This window comes from Miniopterus natalensis, chromosome 4 (assembly GCF_054644295.1).
Source record: "Miniopterus natalensis isolate mMinNat1 chromosome 4, mMinNat1.hap1, whole genome shotgun sequence".
Lineage (NCBI taxonomy): Eukaryota > Metazoa > Chordata > Mammalia > Chiroptera > Miniopteridae > Miniopterus > Miniopterus natalensis.
The window spans coordinates 40,926,215-40,949,867 of NC_142084.1; the positions used below are offsets into that span (position 1 = coordinate 40,926,215).

Below are 23,653 nucleotides of genomic sequence, written 5' to 3' on the forward strand. Positions count from 1 at the left end.
AACAAACTGTAAATGCCCAATGGGAAGCTGCACTACCTTTGGGCTTCCCTAAGTGTGGTTTAACTTGTAACGAAGTGTTCCTTTTGCTGGAAATGGGAAAATACCCCATGGGAGATATTAGTTCCTATATGCAATTTAGGGCTGTTAAACCAAAGCAGCACCCACACCCATCCATATAATCTGTTTCCTCACACCTGAACTGTGTGGGAGATGTGAGAGGGATAGATAGATCACCTAATGCCATCATATGAAGCAGAGGTGGAGGACACTTTAAAGTACTTTAAACCAAATAATTATTTTCATTTTGACATATTTACTAAATTTTACTAAATAGTCCTCAATTTTACTAAATGGTCCAAGCTGGTTTCAACCTGAACTTCCAGATTGGTGAGAAAAAAGCAATAAGGAATATATTACTGAGACAGCAGGGGAAATTTTAATACAGACTATATATTAAACAATAGTATTTTATCAATGCTAAGTTTCTTGAGTGTGATCCTCTTCTTGTATTATGTAGAGGAAAGCCTTTGCTCTAAGGAGGCACATGCTAATTGTTAAAATAAGGGTCAAAGTTATGAAGCCAACCACTATCAAATGGTCTAGCACACAAGAGTTTTCTAGCATTCACTGTTAATACCTTGCAATTTTTAAATTTGAAATTTTGAAACTTTCCAAATAAAACGCTGATGGAAAAGTTTACAATAGGTAAACAGGCTGCTCTAGTAACAGTTCTCCCTAAAGACTAGCTAATAGGAAGCCAAATCTTAACCAGGTCATTTGACTAGCACAGAATCAGCAAGGAAAGTTAGAGATTCCTAAATGCAGTGGCACCAGACTGATGGGAACAAGCCATGCTCCTAAACTAGGATAATTTCTTCCACTAAATATGAAGCACATGATCATTTAAATTTTAGTAAGTCCTATGTACACATTAGCCTAAAAATGGACTCCAATGCTTTACTTATCTTTGTTATTCCTTTCCTATTAACTTTTTAGCATTTTAGGTCAAGTCTGGTAGGCTACTTATTTCCCATTTTATATATATGGGCAGTCCAATCCCAAAGCAGTCTCTCTTCACATCTACGATGCAGGGGGTCCTTTAACGGAAAATACCAGTAATTACATTCACACAAAGAGAAGGGTATGAAGTCACAGGTCCTGAAAAGCAATGTTTGAGGAACATAGAAGATCATGACTCATCTGTACAGTTATGTCATTAAAGAACTAAAAGAATTTACATAAAGTTTCAGCTAAAAAAAAACCCAACAGTTACATATTGTTTTACCTGGATATAGCAGCTTTTTCCATTATTTCCTGCTGAATGAGCCCAGATGGCTCAATGACATCCAATATAATTATACTCCACAACCTGTCTGATTTTGGCCTTTGCAACACAGCAGACTCATCTTCCACATGTCTCAACCAAAACTCAAGTGTTTCTTTAGGAAAGTGATTGGCTTCAGATATGAGGTCCAGAGTGATACGATGCTGGTCTTTCTCCACAGAACTGTAAGGTTTAACCTGCCCAAGTGTGCCAGCGATTATAGGCAGAACAGAGAAACCTTCAGACACATCTAACACATAGAAAGGCTCAGAGGCACTCTGTTCAGAATTATCCTGTCCACTTGCACAGCTGATCTCACTGTCCTGGCAGTGGGTATCCATGGCTTGGCACGGCTTCTCTGGAGTCAGTGCAGACAATACTTTCCTCATTGCCATTTTAAAGGCTTCATGATATGGAATGTTATTAAGCAAAGCAATTTCTGTGGATTCCAGTACACATGTCTGCTCCACAACATCTGGTTTACTGGTCTGGAGGTTAGCCAGGGCGCTACAGAGGTCAGCCTCATTTCCTAAAGAAAGCAAGTCTTTATTCTTGGTACAACTTTTCCCAACATCCATTTCATGTTCCGAACTGAAGACATTGATACTCTGGATTCTTAAGTAACAATCCTGACAAGACACTTCCATCATCACATGGTCCCCAGGCTTTATCCAGTAGTCTTCATAAAAAAGAAAGAAAAAAATTATACTTGATGAATTCCAGTGTTTATAAGTCTTATGATCATATAAACACATTTGTCCTTCCATCCCGCCAACCCTCTCCATTTTTTAAATCACTGTAGGGAGCATTATATTAATTTATTAGAATTAAGTGAATCAATCTATTCATTTTATACCAAAAAAAGACTAGGAAAATATCTTTGCTTTTACAAAGGGAAACACTGAAATCTAAAGATTCAATTAACTCAGCCTAACAGAGATTCAAGAGCTACATTATTGGACCCTAACTATCAGTATTAATGCTTTTCCTACAATCTTTATTCTTTTGCGTTCCCAAGCTGGGGGGGGGTTGGGGGGGGGGGGAGAGGGCTATAGGGAACTCTCAAAGTTCTTTGGTAATAAAGCCAACAATAACAGAGAGATGATGAAATTCAGAGATTAATACCAAAGCTAACTTTAGCTTAAAGAGACATTACTGTTTTCTCTAACAGTAATTTCTAAAAGAACAAAGCAGTATTCAAAAAGAAGTTTATCAGTAATATTTCTTAATGACAGCCTTGCATATTTAGAAATTTGAAAATATAAGGAAAGACTAAGTCCTACAAGAGACTATATCATGCTCTTTTCCATTAGCTTTCACACTTGATAAAACTTTAAAATGTGAATGCACAATAGCAATCCCTTATCAGCACTAAAGCCAGTTGAAGATACAAATTGTTATTCTCATGTTTAAACATTTAAAATGTCCTTTCACTAAGAAGGATTAAAAAAAAAAAAAGACCATCTGTCTAAGTTACTATAAGAGGCTTAGAATAAACACAAATAGAAAATATCACTTATTAAGTGCCGGTCACTAAGGTAGGCATTTTACATCCATTGTCTCTAATAATCCCTACAACAGTCCTGCAAGGGAGGCATCATAATCCCATTTTTACACTTCACGTAACAGAAGCTCTGAGAAACAACCAGCAAGGCCAGCCAGGGCATCAGAAAGTAGCAGAGTTGAGACCTGAATCTGAATCTACCTGACTCCAAAAACACCACACTAACGAAACACTGTGCTGATTCCATGACTGTGCCAAATCAGATCCTTGATTAGGAGAAACAGAAATAGCCTTTTCAAAGGGCAGAATTTTTCTATGCAATACAACTGCTGTGAAATACGTTGAAACCCATCAAACAGCTGGTAAAAAAAAAATTCTATACAAAAAATATCTTTAATACAGAACTTCCCTAGAGAAGGCCATGGACTCATGACCTCTCTAAAACTGCAAAATTGTGTACTTACATGAGTGTGTGCATTTCTATCACCTGGGGCTCCACAGATGCCATCAGATTCTATAAGCAGTAAGAACTCCTGCATTAAAAGTAGCTTTACCCACTATGTTCCATTAAAAATGGACTAGCATTTCTCTTACCTACTGGTAACTAGAGTCATCAGAGCTGAGGAAATGGTTTAATGATAGACATCTGTGAGTGGTATGCAGCACAGTTGTATTTTAGTCTCTCTTCTCAGCTACATCTATTATTTAAAGCTGCTTTTAAAATAGAGAAAGAAAATTCTCAAAGATGCACTCAGTCTCCCTTGACTAGAAACTTCATATTCAAAGTAATTTTGATGATGGCTCAAATGCGTAGAGGACTGAAGCAACAAGTTTAAGGAAAGGAACAAAAAAAAATTAAGACAAAATAATACCTGCGAGGTCATGTACGGGGTAGACAGCCTGCTCCCAGCATGACTCCTCACTAGGACTTGTGCACAAACTGTGTTCGTCATCAAGCTGGAGTGCAAACCAAACCACAATCGCATCTAGTGTGCCTTCTTTAATTACAGGAACACCAATTTTATCAGGTTTCCTAGTTGCAAGACTCTTTAATTCCTGCAAAATGTAAGAGGATTTTATACATTTAATATGTACATGCCCCAGTAGCATATCACCTTCCATTTCTGCAAGTCCTCAGTCCTGCCAGAGCCCCTGGGGGGTCACTCTCTTGGCACATCTAGAACCAGGAAAGGCACAGTGGATAGGAAGCTCCAATATCTCATAGGGGAATACATGTAGCTAAAAGAAAGAAGCAGATGCATATCCCTGATACAGAAAGAAGTCCATGATATACAGGTGGGGCAGAAGTAGGTTTACAGATGTGTGCACTCGAAACACAGAGTTTATTCTGGTATTATTATTTCTTAGTTATTGTTACTATTTTCCATACGAACAACTGTAAACCTACTTTTGCCCCACCCTGTATTGCTGAGTGAAGGAAGTGAGTGACAAAGCAAGAGAGACTTTGTTTTTAAAAAAGGGTGGGAGAAGAGGGAGGGAGGGAGAGAGAGGGAGGGAGGGGGAGAGGGGGGGAGAGAGGGGGGGGAGAGAGAGAGAGAGAGAGGGAGAAAGAAAAAAGAAGAGAAGAGAAGAGAAGAGAAGAGAAGAGAAGAGAAGAGAAGAGAAGAGAAGAGAAGAGAAGAGAAGAGAAGAGAAGAGAAGAGAAGAGAAGAGAAGAGAAGAGAAGAGAAGAGAAGAGAAGAAGTCTAAAAAGATGCACTTGAAACTGGTGACCTGGGGAAAGCAGGGCCTAGATATTTTTAAAAAGACACGTTTGCCCTGGATGGTGTGGCTCAGTGGTTAGAATGCTGGCCTGTGCACTGAAAGATCTTGGGTTTGATTCCCACTCCCGGTCGGGTTGCATTCGGGAGGCAACCAGTCGATGTGTCCCTCTCACATCTATGTTTCTCTCTCTCTCTCTCTCTCTCCCCCCCCCCCTCCCCCCTCCCTTCCCTTTTACTCTCTCTGAAAAAGCCATGGAAAGATATCTTCAGGTGAGGATTAATTAAAAAAAAAGACATTTTTCTTTTTCCTTTCTATTCTTCTATATTACTTGAAAGTACTAAACAGGCAGATATTTGAAAATTAAACCCTTAATAAGATGTATTTTTTTACTGTGGCAAAAAAATTTCAAATAAGAAAAGCTTGAAGTAAGAAAAGGATAGCTTTGGGTTACTTAGCAGTTGTAATCACGCTGTTCTCTATTGGAATGTGATATCAGGAAAGAAATGTTCTTGAAGTTCAGCCTTAGTATGCAATGGCAAAATGTTCACTTAGCTCCAGACCACCTCAAGAAAAAGCTAGTAACTAATCGGGGGAAGCTTTAATTAAATTATAAAAATCATAAAGTCCTCTGTCCCAAGGCAGGTTTCATATAAAAAAATTTATGTACTTGAACATTTAACCTTACTTTAAGAGCTTCAGAGAAGGATTTTATGTAACTTTTCTCAATTCCTTTGGGCATTTTCTTTGTACATCCCTTCCTTCCGCCCCTCAGCAACACACACACACACAGATACACTGGGGTGATCAAGTTGTCCTGGTGTGCACAAGACTGTCCCAGTTTTAAAAATGAAAGTCCCACATCTCAGGAACCTCTCAGTACTAGGCAAACTGAGATGGCTGGTCACCCAAATAATACAATCCAGAGACGTGGATTACTATTCATTTCGAGGAATTAACTGTTAATTTGAGATGGCAGCATGACACTAAGAAAAGTCAGAAACTTCTAGGTTAGAACTCCTGCCCCTGCATTCACATGCTAGGGGAAATTAATGTAAGCAACAGTCCCTTCACATCTGTACAGCACGTGGAAAAGTATGACTGTATTGCAGCACTGTTGTCAGAACAACCTAGGAACAGATGTAAAAACACCTGGCACATTTTACATTCCCAACAAATCTTAGGGCTTGTTTTTTTTTCTGGCTACTAGTTTTTAAAGTGAATTTCAGGAGGAACTTCTAGTTATTTAATCATTTTCTTTATATACAGTAAGTGGAATTCCATGTAATCTCATAAAATAAGACTGTATTATGTATTAATGATTTTAAACAACAGATGAAGTTTAATGCTCAAAAATGGTAGTTGAACATTTTTACCTGAAGATTGTTGAAATCTACTCTCATAATTTCAAAGCACTCTGTCAAAGCTAAATATCCTCCAGGAACTCGACTCATCTTTTCAGTTGTATAAGGTTCAACTGTTTCTTCGGTATCTACAGAAGAATAAGTTGGACTCTGAAATTTCACATTTGTTGGCAAACGGATCCCAGCAATGTCCTTAATGCCCACCCTGGTGAGACAGGAATTAAGAGGGCGGAGGGAGAAAGATGGGGTTCTTTTATAGAATCAAGTAGCACCATCTATTACTGAATCCAGCAAAAATAAACATAAAAATGAAATAAAACTTCAGAGACAAAGTTTTCTTAAACACAATCTTATGCATAATCACTAACTATAAAGGAAAACATAATAGGCCCACATTAAAATTAAGAACTGTTCATCAAAAGATACCCAGTAAGATAGGAAAAAGGCAAACCACTGAATAGAAAAGATTTGTAATACATCTGTTCAACACAGGGCTCATATCCAAAATATATTTTTTAATTCCTACAAATTAATAAAAGAAAAACAAAAATTGGCAGAAGACTTAGACACTTCACAAAAGAGCATATCCAAATGGCCAATAAACATATGAAAAGTTGCTCAGATTTATGAGCCATCAGGGAAATGAGGTTAAAACCATACTACACAAACATCAAAATGGAGAAAAAAAGTCAATACTAAGTGCTGGTGAGAATACAGTCTCATACACTACTGGTAGGAGTATAAAAAAATTAATAAGGCCTCTTTGGAAGACTTTCATAGTACCTAATCAAGCTGAACATAATCTATTCCAGATTTACTCAATATAGAAACCTTCTAGGAATATGGTCCACAAAAATTAATACACGAGATCACCGAAAGAATGTTCAAGAATGTTTACAGCTGTACTATTTCCAGTGCTCAAAAACCTGCCAAAAATGGACAAATGTACTGTGGTGTATTCATACAATGGCATACTACACAGCAATGAGAATGAACAAACTGCACACAAGAACATGGATATGTTGGGACAAAAGCTAGGCACAGAAAAAAAATACTGTATCATTCCATTTGTGTGAAATTCAAAAGAGGCAAAATCACCTATGGTGTTAGAAGTCAGGATAACGGCTAATCTTTGGGGGTGGGGTGAGTGCCGGTAACTGGCAGGGGTTTCTTTCTGAGGACTTTCTGGGGTGTGGGTGATGTTCTGGACCTTGATCTGAGCACTGGTTACACAGGTGTATCAGCTTCATGAAAATTCATCAAATCATAAACTTATGATTTATGTACTTGCTGTAATAATGATTGATGTCAATAAAAATTTTAATTATAAAAAACACTTCACGAACATTTTAGCAACACCATATTATGAAGGGAAATACTCCAACCTCATCTCATCTCAGAGATATTCATTTATTAGTGTATCTGACTTTGAGAAGTTCAAATAGTCTACTAGGAATTATTTTATTATACCTCAAAAGATGAATCAATGGAATTATTAATGATTTTAGTAACTCAATTCAAAGTCACAAGTTACAGAAACATAAGGATGTGACAAATAAGTTCCTTTTAATTTCTTATAAAATAAATGAATATAAACTTGTTAAAACCTTCAAACAGTATAGTAAAAAGTAAGTCTACCTTCACAGTAGTCCTCTGTCCCCATTTCTTCACTGTTATATTTAATGTGTATCCTTTCATACCTTTTCTCTTTATACTTATGTGTCTAATATGTATGTATGTTGCTCAGATGTATTAGGTGTTTCCTCTGCTCTTAACTCTTTATTTTGAAAATTTCAAATTTATAGAAAAGCTTCCAGGATAGTCTAAAGAATGCCCACATCCTTTAACCAGATTAATCAAATTTTTTTAATATTCTGACGCGTTTGTTTTATCATATTCTCTCTTCTCTCCATATATAGTCTTTCTTCTGAACCATCTAAGAGTAAGTTGCATTCATCATGCTCATTTACCCCTTAATAGATACTTCAATGCATTTTATTACAAATGGGGATATTTTCTCAATCATATTACAGTTATCAAATTCAATATTCTCTAATCTTCAGCCCATATTCAATATTTGTCAAATGAATCCCGTAGAGTTTTTTTCTCCCTGATACAGGATCAGGATTTCAATTTAGCTGTCCTGTGTCTTTAATATCTTTTAATCTGGAACAGTTCCTCATCCTTGTTTTCTTTCTCATGACATTAACATTTTTGAAAAAGGTAGGTCAGTTATTTTATAGAATGGCCCCCAACTTGGGTTTGTCTGAGGTTTCCTCAATTACATAAAAGTTATACATTCTGGATATAATACTGCATAATTGATATATCCTCAAAGTATCAAATCTGGAGGAATCTCACTGATGTTAAGTTTCTTCCCTGTATCCTTAACCTTTTTTTGGTAGTAATTTGTGAGGAGATACTTTGAAACTATATAACCACCCTGATCCCCATCAAATCCCTCCCTCTGATGTAGCATCTATTCATAATTTTCGCCTGCATTTTTCCATGAGGATTACAAATAGCAATTCTGCATCATTAGCTCTGTATTTTGAATCAGCATTCAACTGTAAGGAGGAGTTCCCTTTTATCCTCATTGATATATTTATTAATCTATTTATTATAATTAGAGACTCATGGTTTCTTATTTTAGTCAATGGGTTTGAATCCATAACTGCCCCACTAAAAAACTGAAAGCTGGTTTTAATCCTAGAATCCTAAAGTTTAAAAAAATTCAAAAAGAAAATTAAGACTGGAAAATATATCATGAATTTAAAGGTCAGAAAACGACAACCTCTTTTCCAAATAAATATTCATTAAATAACCTTTGAAATATAGTCTACTCCTTAAAATATAATTTTTAATTTTCTGCTATTTAATCACTTACCTATGATGTCTTCTGATTTCTGCACATTCTACTGCCATGCCAAATATAACAGCACTTGCTGGAATAACTTTCCCATACTTTCCACAATTACCATTTTCACCTTTGGTCTAAAAATATAACAATAAAAGTTATATTCAGTTACATGTATGAGAAAATATGTGTGTATGATGACATGCTATAAAAACAAGAAAAAACTTAAAAAATAACAGGCAAAGATAAGCAGGTTAAAGTTTTTTTCTTTAAAACATTTTATTTTCATTGCTATATGTATGTATTTATATATATGTTTCATATATATATCTATATATCTATATATATATATTTTACATTACAAACAGGAAGAGAAGGAAGAGGGAAGGGGGAGTTATAAGGGTATAGACAGCAAAAAACTATTGGATATGACTTTAATTGAGAAACCAAAATCACCATTACCTAACTTAAAAAACAAACTGTTCTTCTTTTCAACCTGTAGCTATTTAAACTCAAATCACTTTCTGTAAGTAGTGAGTTCTTATTACATGTTAAAATAGTTTATTCATAATATGTATTATGTAAACCAAATCTACAATTTGTATAGGCCACAGTAAAGGGTTTTAATGCAAAATATAATTTAGTAATTATAAGAGTTAATTCTGTCCAATTACTAGCCTGGGTTCAACTACGTAGTACCTTAAAACTAGTACCCAGACAGCTATTACTATACTCTCTTGATAAATTGCCAAAAATCCAAGCAGTGAGGGCTGTGAGACTGAAAATACTTCTTTTCTCAACCCTGCTCAAGAATTCAATAGTCAGTCCCTTTACAATATAATCTCAATTCCTATGAATTCCTTCCTGGAGTATTTTTTGCCTGTATACCCAATTTGGGCATACAAGTATACACTGCATTATGTTATTAAATGTTTTTTTAATGGATTTCTTTCCAGTAGGGGCACAATAAACATCAGTTAAAATAATGAATTCTTAATCCAATTTAAGTATTTTCAATGCTGCTTACCTTTGGCTGCAAAAGTAAATGCTCCCATGCATGAATCAAACTCTCCACAATTCCTTCTCCAAATAAACCTGCATCGACAGTTTCTGTTACAACTAGGGACACTCTACAGAATGATTTTTTAAAGATATATGTAAGTAAAATATCATGCTCTTATATAAAGATGTCAAAGCTGAGAGAAAAAAGGAAGAGTATATTATAGAAACAGTCCACAGTAAAATTTCCTAATACATTTCGTTTTTAATATCTACTCTTGAATCCTGAAGAACTTGACTCTATGTTCCTCAGGCTCCTCTGTATTCCTCTGTCTTCCACTGAAAACTTCTTGGGGGGCGGGCACACAACCTTCACTTGACCCTGCGGTCCCCTCAGACTATTCTTTCATTGCCGAAATCCGTAAGGGTAGCCCATACCCATTAACTTTACCAGTCCCTCTCTTTAATGCTGACTAATCGGACTTCTATCCCCAACGCTCTATATAAAAATACTCCGCACCATCAATGACTCCCCTACTTATCAAAAAGAATACTCTCTCTCAGTTTTCATTTTCCTTGATCTACAAATAACATTGAATGCAGGTGAGAAGCCCTGCCTCTCAAAATCCTTCTCTACCTTCATTATCCACTTTTACCTCTTACACATTAATTGTGCCTCTCCTGTTACTTCTCTTGCTTTACCCACTACCTGTGAGTTTTCACAAAAGTCTAGTCCACAGAGCTCTGATCTTCTGTGTTCATTATTTCTTTCTAAAAAATTTCACTCAAAGACACACCAAAATGATTTATTTCTCCCTTCTCTAAATTTCTTTAGCACTTACGGTATCATTCATTTGTGTAGTTAGAAGATAAAAAAGTTTCATGACTATTCCTTATCTTCCTATCTAGATAGTAGGTGCCTTGAGCAAACAGCTTTGGTATCCCCCAGTGCCTAAAACCAGTATTTTATATAAACACAAATTTTCAATATTTATAATTACATACATTTACAAAGTGGAAGGTATCGCAAACATTTAGTCCAACATCTTAAAGTCTCTACATTTGTTCAGGGTCAAAATAAATTAATAATGGAGTCTGTATTGGACTCCACATCTCCTGATTCAAAGCCAATAGATCCTCTACAATACTATTTGTGAGAAAAATGTATTTACTTAATTTTTTTTTTTTTTTTTTTTTTTTTTAGAGAGAGAAATATGAGAAAAAAATACTGATTGGTTGCCTCCCACAAGCACCCCGACGGGATGGAATCCGCAACCCGGGTATGTGCCCTGACCAGAATCAAACCCGCCGCCTTTTGGTGTACAGGATGACACTCCAACCAACTAAGCCACACCAGCCAGGGCAGAAAAATGTATACATTAAATTAAGGTATCTTTGATTCATACTATGGACTGAACTGTGTAGCACCAAAATTCATGTAAGTCCTAACCCCCAATGTGACTGTATTTGGAGAGAGGGTCTTTAGAAGGTAATTAAGGTTAAATGAGATCACAAAGGTGGATAAAACTGGTGTCCTTATAAAAGTGGAAGAGACACCAGTGATCTCTCCCTCTCCTCAGATGCACAGAGAAAGGCCATTTGGGAACACAACAGGAACGCAGCCATCTGCAAGCTAGGAAAAGAACTCACTAGAAACCAAATTTGCCAGCACTCTTTGATCATGGACTTCTAGCCTCCAGAACGGAGAGAAAATAAATGCAGTCTGCAGTACTTTGTTACGGTGGCCTGAGCAGACTAAGACAATTCAGGATACTGTCTGTTTCTATAAAATGGGTACAATATCTATTTCAACAATCTAATAGGACTTCTATTTCATGAGAGCAAATGTAGAGACCATGGAAAAGCATAAGTACTATGTCAATATAAATATTATTATACATATATGAAAGACATTTTAAAATCATAGTCCAAATGGCAAGAGTATAAATATAAGCCCCATTGCAATATAAGCTGAATTTAAATAAGATGAGGAGACTACCCAGGAGAGGTAGTAAAGCAAGTACTACTTAGAGAAAACTATATTTAAAATGATAGTGTTGGACCAGAAGATTTTAAATCCCTTCTAGCTCTAAAATCCCATCACCCTTGAAATATGGATCAAAGAAAGATAACACACTAAAAAGCCAAGACTTATGAGATAATATTCAAAGCATCGAAAGGGCCCAAACCACTGACAACTGAAATTCCCAAAACTTTCAATTTAGCCAAGCATATTAACACAAAATGTAGTAAGTCCACCAAAGCTGATCTACTCATGTTTTAGAGTGGAATTTTTAAATAGCTATTGACCACATAGGAGGTATTAATCTATTTTTACTACTAGAACACTAAAATTAACAAAGATAAACTGGCTAAAGGTCAGGTCTCTTTATTAAGTCCCTTGACATAAAATTTTTCTCAAGATCTTTAAATATTTATTATCAAGAATATGACCTTACTATGAAAACTCATCTTATGCTAGACTATCCTATATCTATAACTTTACAGTATAAGGGTTTTAAAATTTCTGTTGGGACTAGAAGCCAGAAATATAAGTAGCTTACTTTTTAAAAAATAAAACAGTGGATCATAAATACTAAAATTAATTCACATTATAATACCTTTCAGGAATGTGTTTTGGAATTTCTATGTCAAGCGACTTCATATGTAAGAGTTTGATCCCTGCTTCCATCTTGTTCGCTGCCACTACATCACAGGCAAGTTCATACATGGTCTGGGATAACTCGCAGGCATACACCGAGTGCGCTCCGGCTCTTTTAGCAAACATACTACAAGAGGAAAAAGTGCTCCATCAAGCAAAAATTATCCACTGTCTTTTTGGAATTGTAATACTTAAACATGCGGTTTTCCTTTTGTTCCTTAACACAACCATTATTCATTCCACATTTAAAAAAATGAACTAATATTCTTGTCAAGAAACAAATCATACAATAAGTTATGACGTCCAGCCGATTAAGAAGACGCACTAGACATGAAGAACACTAATAGACTTAAAAACTAGATTCAACCAGAATATTAATGTAAAAATACTACTGAAATTCATTATTCAAAATTTCAATAATAACCCCAAATTTTTCTTAGTAGTTAAGCCCAGTTCTTAATAAATTAAAACACAAGTACAACAAACCTTAGTATTCCAGTTCCTGCTCCAATGTCCAAAACACTTTTGGATCCCAAACAAACAGCCTTTTGGATTGCTGCATTATAAATCGTGTTCCTTTTGGTGTCATTAAGCATGATAAAGTGCCAACGTTCCACCAACCAATTTGCAACACGGTAAAAATTCTCCTTTGCATCGCTGAAATCAGGGTTTAGCTTCACTGCTTTATGAAAATACCCAGCTGCTTCATCTCTAAAGCCCATCCTAGGATAAAAAATGACAGACAAAAAATTCAACTATATGCTATCAATTACAGTGCCTTCGTTCATGCCACTCATCTGGCCTGCAAATCCCTCACCAGCACATCAAATCCCACTCAAACAGGTGATACAGAATAATTCTTATGAGTAATCTGAAATCACTACACACCTGAAGAGATGCTCCCCCATACTATTGCAAATCACTTCATCATCAGGAAACAGTTTCAGAGCTTGCTCATAGCAACCAAGTAAGTCTTGTGTTCTACTGAGAGCGTCAAGCTCTTCAGCCCATCTGAAGAGTGTGTACTGAAAAGTTTCCTTTACAAAAGAGAAAACAGTAAATTAGTCAATAACAAAAATGAGGAAAGAACATACATGTTGAAGATTCCCCAGAGAATAAAACTTAACTATAATTGAACGATCACCTTAAATTCTATTTAGCTTTAAAAGGCATTGTTTACTAAACAAACAAATACATAAATGAACAAATTTTACCACCTTCATGGTAGTAAATTAGACAGATTGACCACTCTCTAAACTCTCCCTACTCTTAGCTGCCATTTCACTTTCTCCACCTACCTCCTTTTTGTGGGCTTCTGTGTTTTGGAGGTTTGTCCTTGGACTTCTCTTTTTTCATCCATCCCCAATGCATTAACTATCACCTATGTGTTGATGGATGCTACATCTACATCTCCAATCCCGATCCTCTTCTGAACCTCAAACTCATAATATAACTTCCCTCAGTCAACTCAAGTTCAGCTCAACTCAAATATCTTCTCAACAATCAGTGTGCAAAGAATAGCATGAACAACATAAATCCTGTTCCTATCCTCACAGAGGCCTTGTAGAGAGCATTTTAACATAAATTTTGAAAAAATTCAAAATGTTCTAAACAAACCCATCATATTCCTCTCACACAGATATAAAGTACTACCTGATAGAAAACCATGAAGTCACCTTATAATGCTACATTAACTCCAATACAATTAGTTTCAAACTCAGCCTATTCTCTCTCAATATCTTTACATCTGTCACCTCCTTTCCATCCCCAGTGTTACTACAACATAGTCTGGACCTTTTAACCACTTGCTGGACTACAGTCTCCCTACTGTCACCCTCACTCTAATTATATCTCCCTCTAGACATTCTCCACACTGCAACACAGTGGAAAGGCTTTAGTCATTCCAGCTTTATCACGAACACATTTTACAATCACCTTCGCGTATTTTATACAGAAGAGTTAATACCTGAAACAATTCTGATGAAGTTTACTAGAGAGCCAAGAATAAGGAGGAAGATTCTAGGGTGTGAAGGGAAAAAAGCACAGTTTATATGAAATGGATCAGGGAATCGATAGGTAAGTAGGTTGGTATGGCTGAAGTGTGGATATGGGGTGAAGCGGGAGTAACAGGAAATGAGAATAAAGACAGAGGTATTTTGCAAAGGCCCAGGCAAAGAAATATGGACTTTGTTCTGTAGGAAACAGAGCAAGTCACTGAATGCCAAGCATTGACATACAAATTTTAGATGTAATTTTAATACTCATTAAATATCTATAAAAAAGGTATTGTCCCTGTTTTACAAAAGGAAACTAAGGAACAAAGAGAGGAAATGCACTCCAAATGATCCATTCTACTGCTACCTAGAAAAGCAAACTGTATCTAAACATATCATCTTCTCCTCCTTTAAGCCAGCTGGTTCTGAAATTCACACTAAATTCATGCAACTACAGATGTCTAGAGGGTACTGGTATCTAGTGGATGGAGGTCAGGGATGTTGCTAAACATGATGAAGCAAACAGGACAGCCCTCCACAACCAAGAATTATCCCATCCAAAATGCCAGTAGTCCTGAGGTTGAGAAACCCTGAGTGAAATCAAGCTAAGTAGCTTGAGGCTGAAAGCAGAATGCAAAATCAAATCATTTTTGCAAATTAAGATAAATTCTAAAATAACCTGAAAAAAAACACCTACAGCATTTCAACAGAATAACTGCCACAAATAATCCAAAAATTGAAGCTAAACGAATGCATCATCAAATGAATGCTGGAGGTTAATTCCAAAATGTATTCAATTATAGAAACGCTTGACATTCCTCCTGTATACAGCCGCGGCAAGTGCAAAGGCCCTGAGGCAGAAACATGCTAGAATTCAAAATAGAAAGTGGGAGATGATCACCTGAGGCCACCTTTGCAATACAGCCTTTGAAATTTGAGCGAGGAGTTTTGAATTAGAGAAGTGCTGTCATCTGACTTTTGTTATGAAAAGCTCTCGCTGGCACCAAGGAGAAACTGCAGGAGAAAGCCCAGTAGCCAGCCTGTTCCAGCGGGCAGCAGATGACTGAGGCCTAACCAGGTTTGCAAAGGAGGAGGTGGTGAGAAGCGATAAGATTCGGGAGAGACTTTGAAGGTGGAGCAGACAGGATGTTCCGATGGGCTGGGCCTGAACAAAAGAAGTCAAGACTGAAAGGTAAATATGAGTAGCAACCACCAGCCGCTCAACTGAGCCCCTTCTCCCAATTTATTTACGTATTTACTTCCTTTTAGGAGAAGAACAGAGGATCTGCAAGCGAGTGAGAGAAAGAAGGGCTCTTCTCACCTTCACGTCGTCTTTCAGCTCCGGCGCCAGGCTGAGCACGAGGAGGTAGTGGGCGTAAGCGGTGCCGAAATCCTGGGCACGCATGCAGTGCTCGGCGCTCTGCAAGGACCGCGACACCAGCTCGTCCCGCCCGGCCGCCCCGGCGCCGCGCCCGGCGCCCCGGCGGAGCCTGCGCCGCGAGTTCGACATAGCAGAGTCACTGCCCTAAGCCGGCGCTTGTAGAACCAAAGGGAAGCTGCTTCGGTAAACGGAACGCGAAGTCTGTCTCGACGGCGACACGTCCCAGTGAGTGACTAGAACGCGACGATCTATAGAGAAGAGCCGTCCCTCTGCCGCGGGCCAGCGCGCCCACCTCCGCTAGGCGGAAGCCCCGCCCCCTCCCCGGCAGGCGGCCTCAGCCGACCTCGACGCACGGCGCCGCAACTACAGTCACCGGTCGGCGGCGCACGCTACGCGCGGACGTCAGCGCGCCCGACGTGTGCACGTTGCAATACGCCCCCTCCCGTAGGCGGTGAGGCGCGGGGCGCCGGCTGCGCATGCGCCTAGGGCACTGTCTTAGACGATGCTTTTCGGTCTTGCTCGCTTTGTGGGGTTTTTTTGCCCCTGGCTGAAACCAGAACTTTTCTCTCCGCGTTCCCTGGCCTTCGGGCCGGGGTGGCTTCACCTGCAAGACCTCGCTCTGTGGAAGCTGCCCCCGCCCGTGAGGGGTGTGGGTGGGTATGAGGAAAGACTCCCAGGCTTTTGGACTGGGATGCACCAAATCTCAAAATGGCAAGACGGGGAAGAACCCGAGGTAACGAGAGCATCTTAGGTGTGGTAGAGGAAAGGCTTTCACGGGCTTTATTTTAGTCACCCTCACCAAACCCCATACGGTGGGCCTTTGGGTCATATTTAAAGACAGGAAGGGAGGCCCCCTGAGAAGTGCTGGCCCAACATCGCACAGCCCGTTAGCGGCACAGGCTTGGCTCGAACCCGAGGCCTCGCTGTTCAGTTGTTTTAAAACAAGCTTACGGTTTATTTCACTGGTCAGTGTAGCGCCACAGTATAGTAGTTATATTAATGAAGTACATAGAAAAAGTGATTTTTCTACCTTAAAGTGTGCCCCCCTAAGGGATAGGTTCTAAACTTGAAAGGGCGGGCACAGCTGAAAGAAGTCAGTTTTGTTCCCGTTTTCAGACACGTTACTGGTGAATATTTTACTTAAAAAGAATAAGTAGAGCGCTTTTGTGTATAAAACTAAAACTGTTGGCTCCTTCAATTCTCAGAAGGCCATCAGTTGCATGCCTTTTTGCCTCTGTTTGACCTGATCCTCTGAATCGCCCTTCCTCCCAGCACCTGCCTGTGTAAATCCTGATCAGCTCTTCAGAGGCCAGGTCTCTAGAGTGTGACCTGCTCCCCTAGTCAGAAAGTTGCTCAAAAGCAGGATCTAGTCTTAAACATTTTTTTTCCTTCCCACCTAGCAGAGTCCAGATCCAAGTAGGGAGTCAGATGTTTTTTTTAATTTTAATGGAAATTACACCCCTCACTCCCAGGTTTTGCATGTAGATTTCCCCAACCATAATTTAAGGTCTTTATTTCTCTCCCATCCTCAATTGCTACTTTCTGTACTAAACAATTGAAGATTTAACTGTGGAATAACACAACTGAAAAACTAAGGCCTCTCTAGTGACAGGAGGATGTAATAGAACATGAAAAGGCCACTGGACTAAATAATAATAATAAGTGTGGCCTGGCCGCTCAGCACTTGAGCATCGACCTAGGATCCAGGAGATTGCGGTTTGATTCCGAGTCAGGGCACATGCCCAGGTTGCAGGCTCGACTCCCAATAGCGGACCTGCAGAAGGCAGCCGATCGATGACTCTCTCATCATTTATGTTTCTATCTTTCTCTCCCTCTCCCTTCCTCTCTCTGAAATGAGTAAAGATATATTTTTAAAAATCATAATAGTGTGTTCTAGTCCATGCTTCATCCTTTCTGGCCCATTCAATAACCTTTGCTTAGTCATGTGTAAAAAGGCCTAACAGAGTTACCTTTCCTACTTTAGACACAAGATTACTATAACCATTAAATGAGATGATATATGTAAAATAGTTTATATATAAAATAAATATATATATATTTAATGCTATGCATTGTTACTATTATCTAGAGCCACTTAAAACTTATCTGGATTATTGAAAGTTAGGTCACTAACACCTTTAAACATTTGATCAGAAGTGTATGCAACTCATACCCTGTAAATATCTAAAGTAATTGGCTGAAATCTCCTTTCAGAAAGCATAAGGAGCCTCCCAATCTTTGCAGAGATTTGGGTTTGGTGGGGAAGCATTTAGACTTCATCATTTAGTTATCTCTGTGAGTGCCTGCTTCAGCTGAATTACTTCACAGATTATTTTAAACTCAAGGGCATACCTTCCCACTCCACTGGGCCAAGGTTTCTTTTATCTTGTTTTGCTTTGTTTTGTTTTCTGGTCTGTTTGGTTTGCTGCGATAGCCCTAATACCTAAAACACCTAGGCTGCATGGAGCTTAAAGTGTAGATATTATTATCAAGTCTCATGGCTAAGATGAAGAAAGGAGTTGGCAGGAAGTGGAGAGGGGGCAGAAAAGAAATGAAAGAAGTCAGCTTCAATTGTTTTATCACCTACGTGCAGTATCAACCTGTGGGTAGTGCCTACTGCTTAAAAAGTACAAGGGATGCTGTCTGCCCCTGGTGAAGTACCTTAGATAACTTTGTGAGCTACTCGGTTTCACAAGTTAAAATGTGACTAATCCATATAGAGAAATCACAGGTGTTTTGTATTTCTTTGTAGTTTTTCTATACCTTACATACTCTTGGAACTGACATAAATAATATGGAACATCTGGTTACCTTAAGAAACTGGAATAGAAAATACATTTTAATTACTGTTTTCCTTTATTACCTCATTCCTGAGACTTAGAATTACTCAAGATTATATTTATTGAAGGTTAACTGTATTTATTGTATTACCTTTAACTTCTTTTAAAAGAGCCCTATAGCCCTGGTCCAGTAGCTCAGTTGGTTAGAACATCATCCCCATATGCCAATATTGTGGGTTCGCTTCCCATTCAGGGCACATACAAGAATAACTAAGTGGAACAATAAATCGATGTTTTTCTCTCTATCTCTCTCCCTTCCTCTCTCTCTCTAAAATCAATAAATAAAAATTTTAAAAAGAAAAAGAAAGAGCCCTATATTCCGTGACAAACCTGAAGTATGACGCAAAACAGATGCAGAATATAGATTTTACTTCTGATTCTTAGTGAAAGTTTTCTTTAAAAATATTGAAGGCATTACTCCTTTGTTCACAATAGCCGTCTCCCCCCAACTCACAACCCAAACTTTGATCTTTACCTTTGAGAGTGCCTTTGATTCCTTCATTGATATATGCTTTTTCACCCTCTTTTAGGGCTCTAAGGAAAACCTCACTGATGTGGAAAACCACTGCTGACTTAGGCAGGTTTAATTGTGGTTGTCTTTCACCATGTTCTCGGCAGCTTGTCAACAAACCACACATGCCAAACAAGGAAGCAAAACCAAATGAAGGGCTAATGTGCTAAAGTTGAAGGTTAACGGGGGGAGAAAAATGCACAGGAATTCATTAACCAGGGATAAACAGCTTGCTGGACCTAAGGTATCTTGTGTTTATACCTTCTGTGGAGATTCATATCTTTTTGTGTGATCCCGTTTGTTTTATCTTGTGGTTTGGAGCCTTGCTCTCTGTGCATTTTAGGATAATTTGAAGAGCTTTTATTGTTATTAATTTTTAGTCTTCACCTGAGGATATGCTTATTGATGAGAGAGAAGGAGGGAGGGAGGGAGAGAGAGAGAAAGAGAGAGAGAGAAGTCTATATGAGAGAACACTGATTGGTTGCCTTCTCTATGGGCACCGAACAGGGATGGAACCCTCAACCTAGGTATGTGCCCTGACTGGGAGTCGAATCCACAACTTCCTGGTGCACAGGATGGCGCTCCAACCAACTGAGCCTTACTGGCCAGGGCTGGAGAGTTTTTAAATATGTATGCCTGCTCCTCATTCCCAAAGTTGCTGATTTAATTGGCTTGGGGGAGGGGAGGCCTGGGCATGAGTATTTCCCTGGGTGAGTCTAACGTGCATGCTAGAGATGTGGGGTATAGGACAGGGTTCTATAGGGGTTGTTAGGATATTTGAAGTATTTAGAGTATATAATATAAGGCATAAAGACAATGTAGACAGTCAAAATATAATTTGTTTATGGTTTAACAAGAATTGTAAAGATTCAAATTATTTTGAGTTGAAGTGATTATTATATGATAAAGAATAGAATGTACATTATATTGAATTACTTGTTGGAAAAAATTATAATTGGATCAACAAAATACTATAGCTATAATCAAACTGCTTGAGCATTGAAATTTGCACTAATGCATTCACACTAAATATTCTCAGCTTCTTCAATATTTTTTTATTTTACTACAGTTAGGATTTTTGTTGTTTTATAATAGACCTTTTCTAATTGTTCCATGTACATTTAAATCTAGAACTCAAAGTTAAATATATAACTCTAATAGTGGCCAGACCAATGCTAAGTTCCTAATCTGAATGTATACAAGCCTGTAATAAATGTGACAGAATGCAGAGTCATTGTGAGAGAAAATCCATTTTTTGCTACTCTACCACAAGCACCATGCTTAGTTCTGCAGAACCTGCCTCAATCAGCTGGAAATGCCAATCTAAGTGTTGACACCTGGGATGGATTCCAAGTAATGTGAACACAGCATGTCTTAACAAAGCATTCAGGAAAATGCTGAAATCCAGTAGGGAGCAAAGAATCTAAACCTGGGAGTCATCTGAACTCTTCGTACTCTCTCCCCATTCCCCATAAATTACTACTAGTCAAGGTCCCTGCAGGAAAAAGACTCAAAGGGCTGAACTCAAAAGAGGCTAACCAAAGGACTATTTGCAGAGATGAGGGCAGTTAAGGGACTCACTGAGTTTGTGAGGTGCCCAGAGAATGGCAAAAAGAGAGGACTATATTACCTGAACCCAGAAAGAGTTGTAGCTATGGAAGAGGAGCCACCTAAGTGGATGTGTGGCCATAAGTAGAGGAGAGGATTCTGTGACACACACACTCCCTCCCCGCCCTCCAGTCTTTTATTGTTGCCTCCGATTAGCAGAACCCAATGCAAAGACTACATAATTGTCTATGGAGTCAGCCACCCTCCAGGGCACAGAGCAGGGCAAATAAAGGTAGAAAACGGTTCTGTAGTGCAAATGGAGAATAAGCAGCATAATTACCAAGTTTTGCCTCTTTGACTTTCTAAACTTTTAAAATATTTCCTTTTGGTGCTTACTGCTACTACCCGTGTTCACATTCTCTTATTAATCTTTTACTTTGTCTGTTATACTGGCCTTTTCATCACCTAGCCTTCAGTCATGCACCCTTTGAATTCATCTTTCATCTTCCACACTGTAGCTAGAATGATTTAAAATGCAAACTTCCCATTCTGTGGCTCCCCAATACCTACAGTTGTATATTATAAACTTTTTTTCTCAATTATTTATGTAGAGAATTTCTGAAATCTTGAAGATGTTTGTCTTTCCTTAGAAAAGGGGAAGCCAAAGTCATGTTGAATGTGTATGTTTATACACAGAGGTTGTTTGGTTTAGAATGTACAATTGGAGTAAGTGAATTAAAGGTCATTCGGGGTTCCTTAGTGGCTAAAAGCCCCAAGTATGTTTATAGTGTCCTCCCTGAGTAAAATAAAGTAGTTGAGCCAATTAGAATTGACCCTTCGAAATAAATGAATTGATAAGGACACAGCCTCATCTTATTTGTAGCAGCCTTAGAGGAACTGGGTCATCAAGGTGTAGGCTTTCCTTTTGAATGGTAGAGATGAGAAAAAATGACTTTAGAATGACTAAGCCCTGATCACAGGCTAGGCTTGCTGGGATTGGCCTTTTACACCCTTTGCACTAAAGGATTCTGCTTAAGACCCACTTAAGGAGACACTATAGCTCAGTGATTGTGAGATCAAATGCTGGAGCCAGACTGTCTGGGTTTAAAGCCTAGCCACTTACCACTGAGGTATCTTGAACAAGTCAAGTTACTTAATTTCTGTACACAAGTTTCCTCATCCACAAAATGAGTATCACATAGCACCTTTCTCGTAGTTTTGTTGTCGGTATTAAATGAGTTAATGCACTTACAGAGCCTGGAACATATTGAGCCCTCAATAAGTGTTACTTGTTATTATTCCTCCAGCTTCCCCTAGTGGGGAACTCTAATGGTTCTCAGAGGAGCCAGGCTTCCACCCAGAAAGAGCCACTATCTTCTGCCAGTTACATAAGTATTGCACAACGCTTGGATCTTGAGGCCCATGACTGGGGAGAAAGGAGACAAAAAATCCTTCTTTCTCTGCCTCCTGACATCTAATAAATAAATTGAAACCTCCTAAATAAACTGACGTCTGCCTTGAGAGTTGAATGATTAGTGCTTGCTTTGGTTTTCTCCCACAGTTGAGTTTAAGAAAAAGCAAATACAATGTTTTTCTTGATGAAATAGATCTTAAAAGACAGATCTCAAGTTGTGGCAACAAGCCCTCGGAAGGTTTTCTAACTTGAAGGAAAGCAAGTGATCTCAGTCGATTCCTGTGACCTAGTTTTTGTGCACAGCGCTGACTTTATGAGAACCAGATCATAAAAAGGCATGCATAAATAATAACAATGTCGATGTTGCCATTTGTCTTCAGAGCAGAATTAGCTTAAACTCTTCAGTACTTATGCTTTCTAAGACAAAGATACCCTCTCTGACCTCTTTATTTGTATGATTTTGATAGGCACCCAACATCTTTAGGTAAGGGAAGTATTATGCAAATGATGGAATGAAAGTTAGCTGAGCTTCTCCTGTGGAAGTAGGTGTTGGAACCAAAGCCATGAAGCACAGTTGGCCTTCTGTTCCCCGCTCCCACTCTATGAACCCTGAGGGCCTTTGTTGAGTCCAATTTGCACCTTCTGTCCTATAAGATTTAGTTCCTAATTAAGTCCCAGCTACATGATTTGTCTTCCATTTAACCTTTCTGTCCTTAGCATTCAAGATGTTCTACTTCACTGCATTCATGCACACCTTTGCTAAAGCAGTTCATTCTCCCTATAATATTTTCCATCTTCGTTTGCTCTGCTCGCTTTTTTTAATCATTCTTATTCAGTTCAAGATTCTCCAGCTCCAGAGAAGCTTCTCTGAATTGCTAGTTTAGGCAAAGCATTCTTGAAATCTGTTTTTTCCTATCCATAACTCCACCTTAGCATTTCCCAGTCATATAAATAAATGATCCGTTTGCCTGCCTGACTGGAAAACGAGTTCATGGGCCTCAGGAGGTATGCCTTATGTATTCTTTATCTCCAGCATTCAGAATATCAAGTAGAATAAAAGAAGTCATAGCCCTGGCCCAGTAGCTCATTTGGTTAGAGCATCACCCCAATATGCCAAGGTTTCAGGTTCAGTCCCTGGTCAGGACCCATAAAAGAATCAACCAATGAATGCATAAATAAGTGGAACAACAAACCTCTCTCTCTCTCTCTCTCTCTCTCTCAATAAATAAAAATAAAAAATAAAAGAAGGCATTAAATGCCTGATGAACTGATTACTTGTATAATTATACAAGTAGAGCTATATAATTGCTCCTCTGATAAACTAAAGAAAGGGTAAAGGTTTGTTTGATAACACATCATGCCCATTCCTCCTGAAAATAATAAATACATAAGGTATAAAAATAATACGCCCCAGCTGTGGCTGGTTTGGCCCGGTGATTGGAGCATCGTCCAGCAGACTGAAGGTCATGGGTCTGATTCCTGGTCAAGGGCACATACCTTGGTTGCAGGTTTGATCCCTGGCCCCAGTGGGGC

At 38.4% G+C, this 23,653-nt stretch overlaps 1 protein-coding gene across 1 annotated transcript in view; it reads right to left on the reverse strand.

Moving 5' to 3' along the window:
* Window positions 1-16,085, reverse strand: part of PRMT9 (protein arginine methyltransferase 9) — a 20,924-nt gene extending 4,839 nt beyond the window's left edge. Inside the window, exons 1-9 of the mRNA XM_016206886.2 lie at window positions 15,748-16,085; window positions 13,321-13,469; window positions 12,919-13,155; window positions 12,392-12,559; window positions 9,799-9,901; window positions 8,802-8,908; window positions 5,927-6,119; window positions 3,701-3,884; window positions 1,286-2,003 (exon numbers count right to left, since the gene is read on the reverse strand). Coding sequence (XP_016062372.2) covers window positions 1,286-2,003; window positions 3,701-3,884; window positions 5,927-6,119; window positions 8,802-8,908; window positions 9,799-9,901; window positions 12,392-12,559; window positions 12,919-13,155; window positions 13,321-13,469; window positions 15,748-15,936 — 2,048 coding nt within the window. The 5' untranslated portion in view covers window positions 15,937-16,085. The remainder of the gene's footprint in view (window positions 1-1,285; window positions 2,004-3,700; window positions 3,885-5,926; window positions 6,120-8,801; window positions 8,909-9,798; window positions 9,902-12,391; window positions 12,560-12,918; window positions 13,156-13,320; window positions 13,470-15,747) is intronic.
* Window positions 16,086-23,653: the final 7,568 nt, after the last annotated feature.